The sequence below is a fragment of the Hippoglossus hippoglossus genome, chromosome 24 (genome assembly GCF_009819705.1).
Source record: "Hippoglossus hippoglossus isolate fHipHip1 chromosome 24, fHipHip1.pri, whole genome shotgun sequence".
Classification (NCBI taxonomy): Eukaryota; Metazoa; Chordata; class Actinopteri; order Pleuronectiformes; family Pleuronectidae; genus Hippoglossus; species Hippoglossus hippoglossus.
Window position 1 is genome coordinate 4,811,589 of NC_047174.1, and position 11,169 is coordinate 4,822,757.

The 11,169-nt window shown below is 44.1% G+C and overlaps 1 protein-coding gene across 24 annotated transcripts in view; it reads left to right on the top strand.

Moving 5' to 3' along the window:
* The window catches only part of ptprk (protein tyrosine phosphatase receptor type K), a 95,334-nt gene extending 84,873 nt beyond the window's left edge, over positions 1-10,461 (top strand). For 2 of the 24 annotated variants that reach the window (XM_034579671.1, XM_034579673.1), the window contains exons 24-41: positions 1,589-1,600; positions 1,772-1,959; positions 2,323-2,422; positions 2,548-2,693; positions 3,864-3,881; positions 4,466-4,502; positions 4,600-4,697; positions 4,832-4,948; positions 5,091-5,245; positions 5,355-5,490; positions 6,409-6,558; positions 7,146-7,319; positions 8,109-8,126; positions 8,735-8,866; positions 8,967-9,092; positions 9,257-9,420; positions 9,515-9,650; positions 9,916-9,969. In XM_034579671.1, coding sequence (XP_034435562.1) covers positions 1,589-1,600; positions 1,772-1,959; positions 2,323-2,422; positions 2,548-2,693; positions 3,864-3,881; positions 4,466-4,502; positions 4,600-4,697; positions 4,832-4,948; positions 5,091-5,245; positions 5,355-5,490; positions 6,409-6,558; positions 7,146-7,319; positions 8,109-8,126; positions 8,735-8,866; positions 8,967-9,092; positions 9,257-9,420; positions 9,515-9,650; positions 9,916-9,969 — 1,961 coding nt within the window. Of the gene's footprint in view, positions 1-1,588; positions 1,601-1,771; positions 1,960-2,322; positions 2,423-2,547; positions 2,694-3,863; positions 3,882-4,465; positions 4,503-4,599; positions 4,698-4,831; positions 4,949-5,090; positions 5,246-5,354; positions 5,491-6,408; positions 6,559-7,145; positions 7,320-8,108; positions 8,127-8,734; positions 8,867-8,966; positions 9,093-9,256; positions 9,421-9,514; positions 9,651-9,915 lie in introns of all 24 variants that reach the window. The other 22 variants (XM_034579668.1, XM_034579674.1, XM_034579681.1 and 19 more) reach the window with 17 other exon arrangements.
* Positions 10,462-11,169: the final 708 nt, after the last annotated feature.

Below are 11,169 nucleotides of genomic sequence, written 5' to 3' on the forward strand. Positions count from 1 at the left end.
TGTCTCAAAGGAAATAAGTGCAATGGATTCGGATATCTAAGGGGAAGCTAAACTGTGTGTTCGTCTTTTATCTAGTTCTTTTCTGCCTCCCACTGCCAACTTGTCTGTGTAAAACATGGCCAGTACAAAACCTCCAGCAGCCAAGCACTTCATCTGTCGTCCTGTGGTTTGCCGGGGTTCAATCACTCCCAACTCCATCCATGGATTCTGTCTCCTACCGAGCGTTATTGATATTCACAGTAATCACCACCATTCTCCCTTAGAGACCTCATTATCTCCACAGCGCTGCGTTGTTTTAAGGCACGCCATCATCTCCTGTCCCAAATAACGACAGCAACTGACGCTTGAAAGGAGGAGGACAAATTTTCACGTTGGCGCCGCCGATTAAAATCTGTGACATCAAGTGACAGCGAACAACTTTGTGCCTGCAGCTCTGCGTCTTAGTTTTTTTTTTAAATTTCCAATGCGCTGGATCGAGACGTCTGCCTGAGTGCGAGCCATCTGTGTCAGTCCCCGGGCTTGTTTTGTTGCCCCAGTCTGAATATCTGAACCGTGAAACCTGTAGGTTTTTGCCAAGTTGGGATATGTCTCCGGCTCGACTGCAATGTGTTTATCTGTCGTTCACTCTGGTGTCGACGCTGCGGCGCGATGTGGAGTTCCAACGTGTCTTCGAGGCATCTGCAATCCACCGCGCCACCAAACTGTGTTAATTAACTGTTTCATAGCTTCTAATACAAAATGAAGGCTGCAGTTACAATCCGTCCCGGCCAATCACATCACACTGGGGGGGGGGGCGACTAGCAGGAAGTAGCGAATTAAGAGGCGGTGTCAGGTCAAGTTTACCGTTAATTGGCCTGATGAGGGCTTAACAAACCTTTAACAATCCGTAATGAGCTGCCGTGTCCTTGGAGCAGAGGAAAGCATCAGCTGGATTAAACAAACAGTGTCAGTTAATGAACTGTGGTGTTGATGAAATCAGTCGGTTGTGCTGCAACCCCCGAGCTACTCCATTATGCAACCTGTCAGTCTTTACATTTCCACTGTCACCTCGCGTTACCTCCCCGCAGCACAGAGACGGTGGAAATCGCGCAAGAAATTTGACCCTTGAATTACCTCTAACTCTCAAACTGTTTCTCATTTCTCAAAGTTCATTATGTCCAAACTCTGAACTCATAATTCAATTTGTAACTTTCTGCACAATATAAGAAATAGTTCTATTATCTGTGGTTTGATTTCAAGTAAACCTCTATGACCACGAAGCTTTGGGCAGAAAGTTAGCGACGTGGCGAGATTGTTTCCGACCATGTTTCTGACCCATTTAAGGTAACATAGATGACATAATCAGCTGTTCTTGGGGGCCCCTTTCAGTTTGGGACCCCCTGGCTTTTCCTGTCCTGTAGTGAAGCCCCTGGTTACATGCGTTTGCCCATTTTCCATTGTTTTGTGACATTCTCCCGTCTTTTTCCATCATAAATGTACCTTTGCACTCTGTGTAGCTGGAGTAAAGTGGTCAAACTGAACCTGGAGCTAACTAAATCCTCACAAACCCCTTTTTCCTCTTTTCTTTTTCTGCTGCTTTGACTTGTAGTTCCGATCACAGGTGAGTACAAAGGGAAAGAGACAGACTGACAACGCGTTTGTTTGGTTTTGGGGAAATGCAGAATATTCTGATGGTTTTAGGTCAGAGACAAAAGTTTGTACTGATGTGGGGAAGAGAGAAAATCAGCTTTTGGTAAATAATCATTTAACCTGAACTCGTCCCCTCTTGTAGATGAGAACCACAGCGCCTCGGCAGCGGAGAACAGTCGGCTCCTGGATGTTCCTCGGTATCACTGTGAAGGCACCGAGTCTCCTTATCAGACGGGGCAGCTCCACCCGGCCATCAGAGTGGCCGACCTCCTGCAGCACATCAACCTGATGAAAACCTCCGACAGCTACGGCTTTAAGGAGGAGTATGAAGTAAGATTATTATGATCAGGACTTTTCTTTACACCAGAGCCTGGAGCAGTAACAGAAGTGTTATTGGCTGGTTGGTTATTATCTCAAGTACAAACCCAGACACAGATGTTTCCGGTGTCAGAGCAGCTGATGTACGACACATTAGGCTTTTATTGTTTTGTAATTTAACTTTGATGCTTTATGTTAAAATGATATACGAAGGTTACGATTAAATTGCCTTTAATTGAGGTTGTTTTCTGCCTTATTAACAGTCAAGCGCCACCAGAGCAGAACCGTCCTTCCAGCCCCTCTATCCCCCTCAGCGGGGGGGTATGTTTAAGGATCCATGACGTGTAATTTTCCTTCCCATGTTCTTGTGTGTTGTTGGTGATACAGAGCTTCTTCGAGGGCCAGTCGGCCTCCTGGGACGTCGCCAAGAAGGAGCAGAACCGCACCAAGAACCGCTACGGGAACATAATAGCATGTAAGCAAAGAAAACCAAAACAAGAGGGGCTTTATGGGAAAATTTTAAAAAAGGGGAACCACTCATTCGCTGCCGTCACCTCTCTCACTGTCTCTCTCTTCCATCCCCCCCGTGTGTTTCTGTAGATGACCACTCGAGGGTTATTCTTCAGCCCATCGAAGACGACCCCTCCTCCGACTACATCAACGCCAACTACATCGATGTAAGTGGAAACGCATCGAATGCTACTATTGGCTCCCAACGAAACCAACGAAACCACACTCCCTCGCTCGTATGTCAGGCCTCTATACCTTTATTGCGTCTTCTAGTCATCCCATCGTCACCATTTACGCATCAAGCCCACGCATCGTCCATGCAGCACGTGTCCTTCTTGTCTTCCTCCCAAGTCCATTCACTCACCCTTTCATCCTGAGGTTATAGGTTCTTACCCGTCCAGACAATTTAAACCACTTCATATGTGATTTACATTAAATGAACAGTAGATTTGTAGATACTCATGATTTTGGATTAAGCACAGTTTTAAAGAAATTGAAAGTTGGAAAGGGATTTTATTTTAAGTAGGATTGGATTTCAGATGGTCAGTTAACTGTCAACTACAGCCAGTACTACATGAACTCAAATTTAGGTTAATTGTAGGTGGATTTTCTGTTCCTCCTTGTTTCCAGTCTTTAGGTTAAGCTAAGATAAATGGCTAATGGCTGTAGCTTCATAATTCACCTATAAGCATGAGAGTCGGAAGGATCTTCTCATCTAACTCTCAGCATTAAAGCACATTAAAGTGCATTTCTGATTCAAGGGTTTACTGCATCCATCTTTTAACTGGACTGTCCATCTATTCATTTTTACTAAACTTTTACTAAACTTTTTTTATTCATCATGTGTTCATTTATCATCCGAACCCGTCTCTCCATCTCTCCATCTTTCATCTTCCATCTTTCATCTTCCATCACCTCCACTTGACTGTCACCTTCACAACACTCATCTGCATGTTGGTCTTTCACGTTGTGCTTTTTTTTTATGCTGTTATGCTTATCGCATGCTCTTCTATGGTATCATGAACTTCCATTATAGCTGGTGCAGGCATGGTGCTGCTCACATTGAGCTAGAATCAGAATGAATAGACAGGGCACCACTATGTATCCAGTCAATATCGACTGGGACTAAACTTGGACTGTACTGGAAATAGATCTAATCTGCACCAGTAGTGTTTAGTGAGGTGGTGACCTGACGTCCGGATGTGCCCTTTATATTCATTCTCATTCTAGAGATCATGTTTTATTTTCTGCATGGCCTGATCAAACTCCCATTACATCAATGCAGCTTTTTTTTTCTGATTGACACTCACTGACATTGTTGTGCTTTCTTTCTTTCCTTCCTTCCTTCCTTCCTTTCCTCCTTTCTTTCCTCCACTCGTTCTTTCTGCCTGTGGCTTGGGCTGTAGATTTGGCTGTACAGGGATGTAAGTATCACTGAGGATTCTTTGCATTCATGCCGCGCTTGTTTTTTTTTACACATCCCTCCATGCACTCTCACCTTCACGTGCATCGCGACACGGTGAATGTACGTTTTGAGTTGCTGGGGCCTCGGCTGCATGAACTGTTCCTCCACATCTCGACCTCTCACCAGCGTTTCTTACTCCTCACTGTGAGCTGTAAACGTTGCTTTTGCTTAGTCGCCATTTTTGCCTTATTACCCTCAGGAAAACCCGCTCAGTGGTTGTCATTGCTCTTTGCTGTTAGGAAGGTGACAGGTAGCGATGCAGATCATCGGTAGATTCTGGATCATAATTATTTTGCAGCATAAAAGTAAAAGTGCAAAAGTCAAATCGCACCTCCTGGAAACGACCAACTCTCCTAATGCAGTTTTGAATAAAACTATATACTCTTAACTTTACGTCAAACATCTTGGAGATGCTTCGTAATGTCTCTCTCTCGTCTGAGGTGAAAGCAAGATTCATTTTGACAGATAAAATCTTGCACTGCAGATGTTAAATATCTATTTTTGATGCATATTGAGTTGTTTTTGGTTGTGCTGTGTTTTCAGGGCTACCAGAGGCCAAGTCACTACATCGCTACTCAAGGTGAAATACTACAACACGCTCGAACCCATGCTGCCACACACAGGGTGCAAGTCATAGAAAGTGCTGAATATATATATGTGTGTGTATCTGTGTGCAGGTCCTGTTCATGAGACCGTGTACGACTTCTGGAGGATGGTGTGGCAGGAGCAGTCCGCCTGCATCGTCATGGTGACCAATCTGGTGGAGGTTGGAAGGGTAAGTTGTGCACACTCCCATCATGCTTTAAGATGTCGCATGTCTATATATCAGTCAGACAAGAACATGTTTTATTATGATAATTACACTGAATTTGATTAAATACTTAATCCTGCATTCTCTCTTTTTAACAGGTCAAGTGCTATAAGTATTGGCCAGATGATGCCGAGGTGTACGGAGACTTCAAGGTGACGTTTGTGGAGGTTGAGCCTCTTGCTGAATACGTGGTTCGCACGTTTACACTGGAGAGGGTGAGTGGTTTTCTGCTAGTTTACGTTTTGCATCATGTGATAAACTGTCTTCGAGTGTAATTTACAGTTCTTCAAAATTCTGAGCTGTGTTGTGATCGATCATTCGGAACTTAACCTTAAAATGTATTTTGTGTTTATTCAGCGTGGGTTCAATGAGGTCCGTGAAGTCAAGCAGTTCCACTTCACAGGCTGGCCTGATCACGGAGTTCCATATCACGCCACGGGACTACTTTCCTTCATCCGCAGGGTTAAAATCTCCAACCCACCATCTGCTGGTCCGATTGTGGTCCACTGCAGGTATGAACACACTGTACAATACCACGTTCTGTACGATTAATATTACCATTACTTTTATAAATACACGTACACAGATCAATTTAAAACCTCCCTCTCCCTCTGTCTGCAGTGCTGGAGCAGGGCGGACCGGCTGCTTCATAGTCATTGACATCATGTTGGACATGGCGGAGAGAGAGGGCGTGGTCGACATCTACAACTGTGTGAAGGCTCTTCGCTCCAGGAGGATCAACATGGTACAGACTGAGGTGACTGCATTACCCATCCTCCATCCACATGTCCATCTTAAGAGTATTCTCACTGTGAGGCCCGGCCCTCTGCATGGTGCAGGCTGAGGTGACACCGCGCCCATTTCATAAACACACCATCCCTCCACAGAAAACCACACAATGTTGTTCTGACCCGGACAAAGGTGAAAAAAATCATCGTCACTCATCAAGTTGCTTTTTGCAGGGATTTGAAAATGTGTTACTTTGGCAGCATCCAGTGGTTGGATCAAGAATTACACCGTGACTGCTCCATTTCCCATAGTTTCAGCAAATAGGACTTTAGGGCTGAAACATGTTAGATAATAATCATTTTCATATAAAGTGATTTTTATCATGATAAATCATTATTTCTTTAGTTAAAAGACTTCTTGATTTTTGTAACGGTTGTGGTTTAAAACTCTGTATCAGTTGTTTCTATGGCGACAACAATTTATATAGAACAATTTAATGAGTAGCTCCTTTCATTTTTTCATGGACAGTTTTTATTGTTCACGCTGTATAACAAAAACATTTTTAAATAATGAATTATTATTGACATATTAATAATGATAATAATAATAATTTAACTATTGTCAGTACATTTTAATAATAAATGAATGCCTCAAGAACATTCACACCCACAGCTTGGAAAAACCTAAAATGACAATTTCCCACACAGACTGACTCATAAGTGAAATAACTCAAACTTTCACAGTCGTCATCTCACCTCGTTCATGACTCCATCTCCCATCAGCCACCTCTCACTCACAGCGTCTGCCTGCTCACTTCCACGTGGTATCACAGCTGTCTGTGTTTCCCACCTTGTCACAGGATGTGTGTGTTTTATTGTTTGCCAATATCTAAGTGTAATGTTTGTGTGGATGATTTGACATTGTGTTTTGAATTACCTGTCTCCAGGAGCAGTACATATTCATCCATGATGCCATACTAGAGGCGTGTCTATGTGGAGAAACAGCCATCCCAGTGTGCGAGTTCAAAGCTGCTTTTTATGAGCTGATCCGCATCGACTCCCAGACCAACTCGTCACATATAAAGGACGAGTTCCAGGTAAGATCGGATCATAATCTCTGTTCTCAGACATTGAAGTGACACAAATCTATTTTTGCACATTCAGCTGCTCTGTGTTTGAAACAGTAAAAGGTGAGTATGTCAGTAGAGCTGAATTTCACAGCACAAAACAAACATCCAAATGTCAATAGAAACTTCTGGAGCTGCTCCTGCAGCACAATCCACTTCTCTGCTGCTCAGTGTGTTCTGCAAACAATAATATCTTCAGAACGTCTAAATCCAGTGTTCAGTGTCTTTATCCTCCAGCTTCATCCCACAAGCATCAGTCAAAACAACTCAAACAACTCATGAAGGCTCATCTGTGCAGCTGCAGCACAGAAGTTCTATCGACACTAATTCTCTAACATAATCTAAGAACATGTGCTCGTCTTCTTGGGACTCACCTTTGAAACCATTGTAAAAATGTTGATATATGCAGTATAAGTGATAAGTACTCGAACATAAATCTACTTAAGTACAGTACAGATGTATGAAAAATGTACAGTAGCTAAGTAAATGTACTTTCTCACATCCCCACCACTCATGTGTGATTATGTCTCTTTGTCCGTCCACCTCTTTTTGTCCAGACCCTGAACTCGGTGACTCCGCAGCCGCAGCCTGAAGACTGCAGCATTGCGTTGTTGCCTAGAAACCAAGACAAGAACCGCTTCATGGACGGCCTTCCCCCCGACAGATGCCTCCCCTTCCTCATCACGATAGATGGAGAAAGCAGCAACTACATCAACGCCGCGCTCATGGATGTAAGTCTCCCACACGCTCACGTGCACACAAAGCAAGGTCGTGTTATTTTCAACACATAGAGGAAGAGTGGTTTGGGACATTTTCATTTCGTGGGTCACTGGGTGATATTCGAGCAATGAAATGTGAAAGAAATTATAAAGAAATGAACGTATAATGTCTGTGGTCCCAAACTACAGTCACACATTTGTTGAAAATGATACAGACTTTAAAGAGGTTAAACTGATGAAGAAAAACACATGTTCATGTAACACACACACCACACACACACACACACACACACACAGAATCCCCTCCCTGTTTGTGTGATGCTGTGTCTGTGGTTTTTTGCAGCAGAAGGCTAGAGACAAATCCAGGTTCTGAAAAGACCATTAGCTTCTCTGGCCGCCACCCAAACATTGAAACAGCTGGTTCTGTCTCGACGTGTTGCCTTTGTACCGTGGGGAGAAATATCAACTTGTGATTATCACTGACAGTGACCTGCTATCTCACCTTAAATATCGGATTGGCAGGTTATTGTCAGTGATAATCAGAAGTTAACGTTGATTAGCCGTTCTGTTTTTTATTGAGAAATATGCATTGGAGAGGGAGGAGAAGTCAGTGCGGGCGGGCGGGTCAGTTTCATACTAATGTTTTGAAATAAGACGTGTAATAAATGCATGTTGTGGAATGAGACCTGGCTTCTCTCCAACAAAGACGTTGGAGGACGAAAACAAAAAATACTGCAAAATGCTGCAAAACGTTTTGAGTCTAGCGAAGTCAAACTTACCTTTGGCCTCTCTCTAACCAAGCTGTCAGAAGAGTTCCAGGTAATGCGATTATGTGTCAAATCTCCAATACTGGATTTGTTTCATGGCTTCAGTGTCGTTCCACCACCAGGTTCATGTTACTGTACCCGACCCCCCCCGACCCTCACATCAGACTCCCCTCATGTACACCCCCCCCCCCCCCGTGATTCACACCCATGTCACATATCTGGCTGCACATGTTCATTCAGGAGGAGTCGGACCTTCAGTTCAGTCAGTTCATCACGTCGACAGAAACTTTAAACCCGTGGGTGGATTTTTCACTTTTACACGTTTTACTTTGGACTTTGACCGACTTGAACTGACGGAACGAGAAGGTAACTGACCCCAGTAGATGTAGACGTGTATTTGTAATGCATGCTCCTCCCCCTCACATCCGATAGGCCCACTGCATGATCATGTGACCAAACATCCCCCTGTGTTAGAAGAATGCTCGCTGTGTCGTGTTCCACAAACTGTGTCACTCCTCCCTGTTGTGTGTGTGAATGTATGAGAGATGTAACAAGTAAAGGCATTTAAAGAATATTCAGCTTAGTTGTAAAACTAACTAATTCTGGATTTAAGAGAAGAATAAAGGAGCTGATTTGAGTTTCTCTGTCTGATTCCCGCAGAGCTACCGGCAGCCGGCTGCGTTCATCGTTACCCAGCATCCTCTGCCCAACACCGTCAAAGACTTTTGGCGTCTGGTTTACGACTATGGATGTACCAGTCTGGTGATGCTGAACGAGATCGACCTGGCTCAGGTAACTCGCCACACCAATGTCTTATCATTTTAAATAAAAGACATGTTGCTGTTTATTCTTATTTTCTCCGAAGCTGACTTTTAAGATGCTCTGTTCCCAGGGTTGCCCTCAGTACTGGCCAGAGGAGGGCATGCTGCGCTACGGCCCCGTCCAGGTGGAATGTATGTCCTGCTCCATGGACTGTGACATCATCAGTCGCCTCTTCAGAGTCTGCAACCTCACCAGGGTTCGTAGATTTACACTGTCGCCATTTTCCTGCTCTCATGTGGTCGATATATAAAGTTATTATGCTAAATATTGAATATAACGCCAAACTTCTTAGTTTGGATGTGAATTCTGGAGTAAGGTTGAGATGTGTCAGCTCCTCTGAATGTGATTTTGCCTCTGCAGCCTCAGGAAGGCTACCTGATGGTCCGTCAGTTCCAGTACCTGGGGTGGGCGGGGCACAGAGAAGTCCCCGCCTCCAAGCGCTCCTTCCTGAAACTGATCCTGCAGGTGGACCAGTGGCAGCGCGAGGGAGAGGAGGGGGAGGGAAGAACCATCGTGCACTGCCTGTGAGTAAACACCAGATATATATATATATATACACCTTCTTTCTCCATGTAGCAAGGGGTGTATTTCTAAAAAGCCGTTTTTCTCTGTGCGTAGAAACGGAGGCGGGCGTAGCGGAGTGTTCTGTGCCAGCAGCATCGTGTGTGAGATGGCGAAGAGGCAGAGCGTGGTGGACGTCTTCCACTCCGTGAAGACGCTGAGGAACAGCAAACCCAACATGGTGGACACTCCGGTGAGTTGGAGACACGGATAGAGAGAGAGGGAGAGGGACCTGAATGACTGACTATTGATAATATCTGAATTTATTTATATACATCGTCATGTCAGACTTTGTCAGGGATAGAACAATAGAAACCTTAGAAACAATATATAACTACTTATGTCTACTTTCTTTTATTTTCATCTATAAAAGTTATAAAAATGAACTCTTGAGCGATCTGTCTGTGATCATGTGACCATTCAAACATTGAGTCCAGTGCGTCTGTGTTGATTTCCAGGAACAGTACCGGTTCAGCTACGACCTGGCGCTGGAGTTCATCGAGTCGTCCTAAACGAGAGAGAGATGAGGAGGAGGTGGAGAAGAGCGAGAGAACATCTCGTCACTTCCCTCGTCTTTGATTCTTCGTCCTGGCTCCACCCCCCTCTCTCTCTGTGTGTGTGGTGGCCGTTTCTGTTACATCCATCCCCACAAACGGCAGAAGAGAAACCGGCTCCTTGTCCAGTGTTGGTAAACAAAGGGAAACAGGAGGAGGAGCAGCAGCAGCGGAGGAGGAGGCGACGTCCCTCCTTTTTACCCTTCATGCTTATTGTACAGCTTTTTTGAGTGCCAGCGGGGCCCCTGTATGTTTGGGCTCCATTTAAATGTTAAGCGTTTCACCACGACTGCCCCCCCTCTCCCCCCCACCCCTCCTCGCATCCTGGACTCGATGCCTCATGTCCGTTTCAGCTGCAGTACTCCTTTTGTCCTGTAGACGTCTCCCCCTTCTCCCCATGCAAGATGCCTCCACAGCTTTCGAATAACTGCATCTTTCAGCGGCTGATTTCTGGCGTCTCGTCACGATGACGTTTTGTAAAAGAACGGCCAAACTTCAAGTTTCTGATTTCTGCTCCATTCAGCCGCAGCTTCATCGTCACCTCATGTTACGTTCTGCTCCGAATATTATATGTGTTTGAGTATTTAACAGCCACTTTGTACCCGTTTTACTTTGGTTACACGCAGGTTACACGGAAAAGAGACAAAATATCATATACTTTGCCTTTTAGATAAAGAAGAAACGAGACTGACAACAGATCAAAAATAACAAGTTTACATGAGTATTAGGCTGTTAGATCTTATTTTTTATTTTACAATATCATGAAGTGGCAACTTGAAAATGTAGGATCTTCACTAAAATGTATAAAAAAGAAAGTGTGATATGTATCATTGGTTTGTGTTGATAGGCTTTTTATATTATCATTTATTGATCTACTGGATAGAAGCGTCCAAGTCGTCTTTGTTCCCCCAAAAATGTACGAATCAGAAAACTTGAGATTGTTTTGATCACGTTGTTTCAGGGCTGGGCCCAATGCACTTTCAATTCAGCCAATTCACAAATGGGATCATTTTCAGAACGCAAACATAAATGTGACAAACGTGAGGACTGAGGATTAATTTTCCGTTTCTGGTTTGACAGAGAATTAGAAGTGACCCCAGGCTTCATTCGTTTTGTGCACTGGTGGCCAACACTTAGGTTTTTTTTTTTGTTATGTTT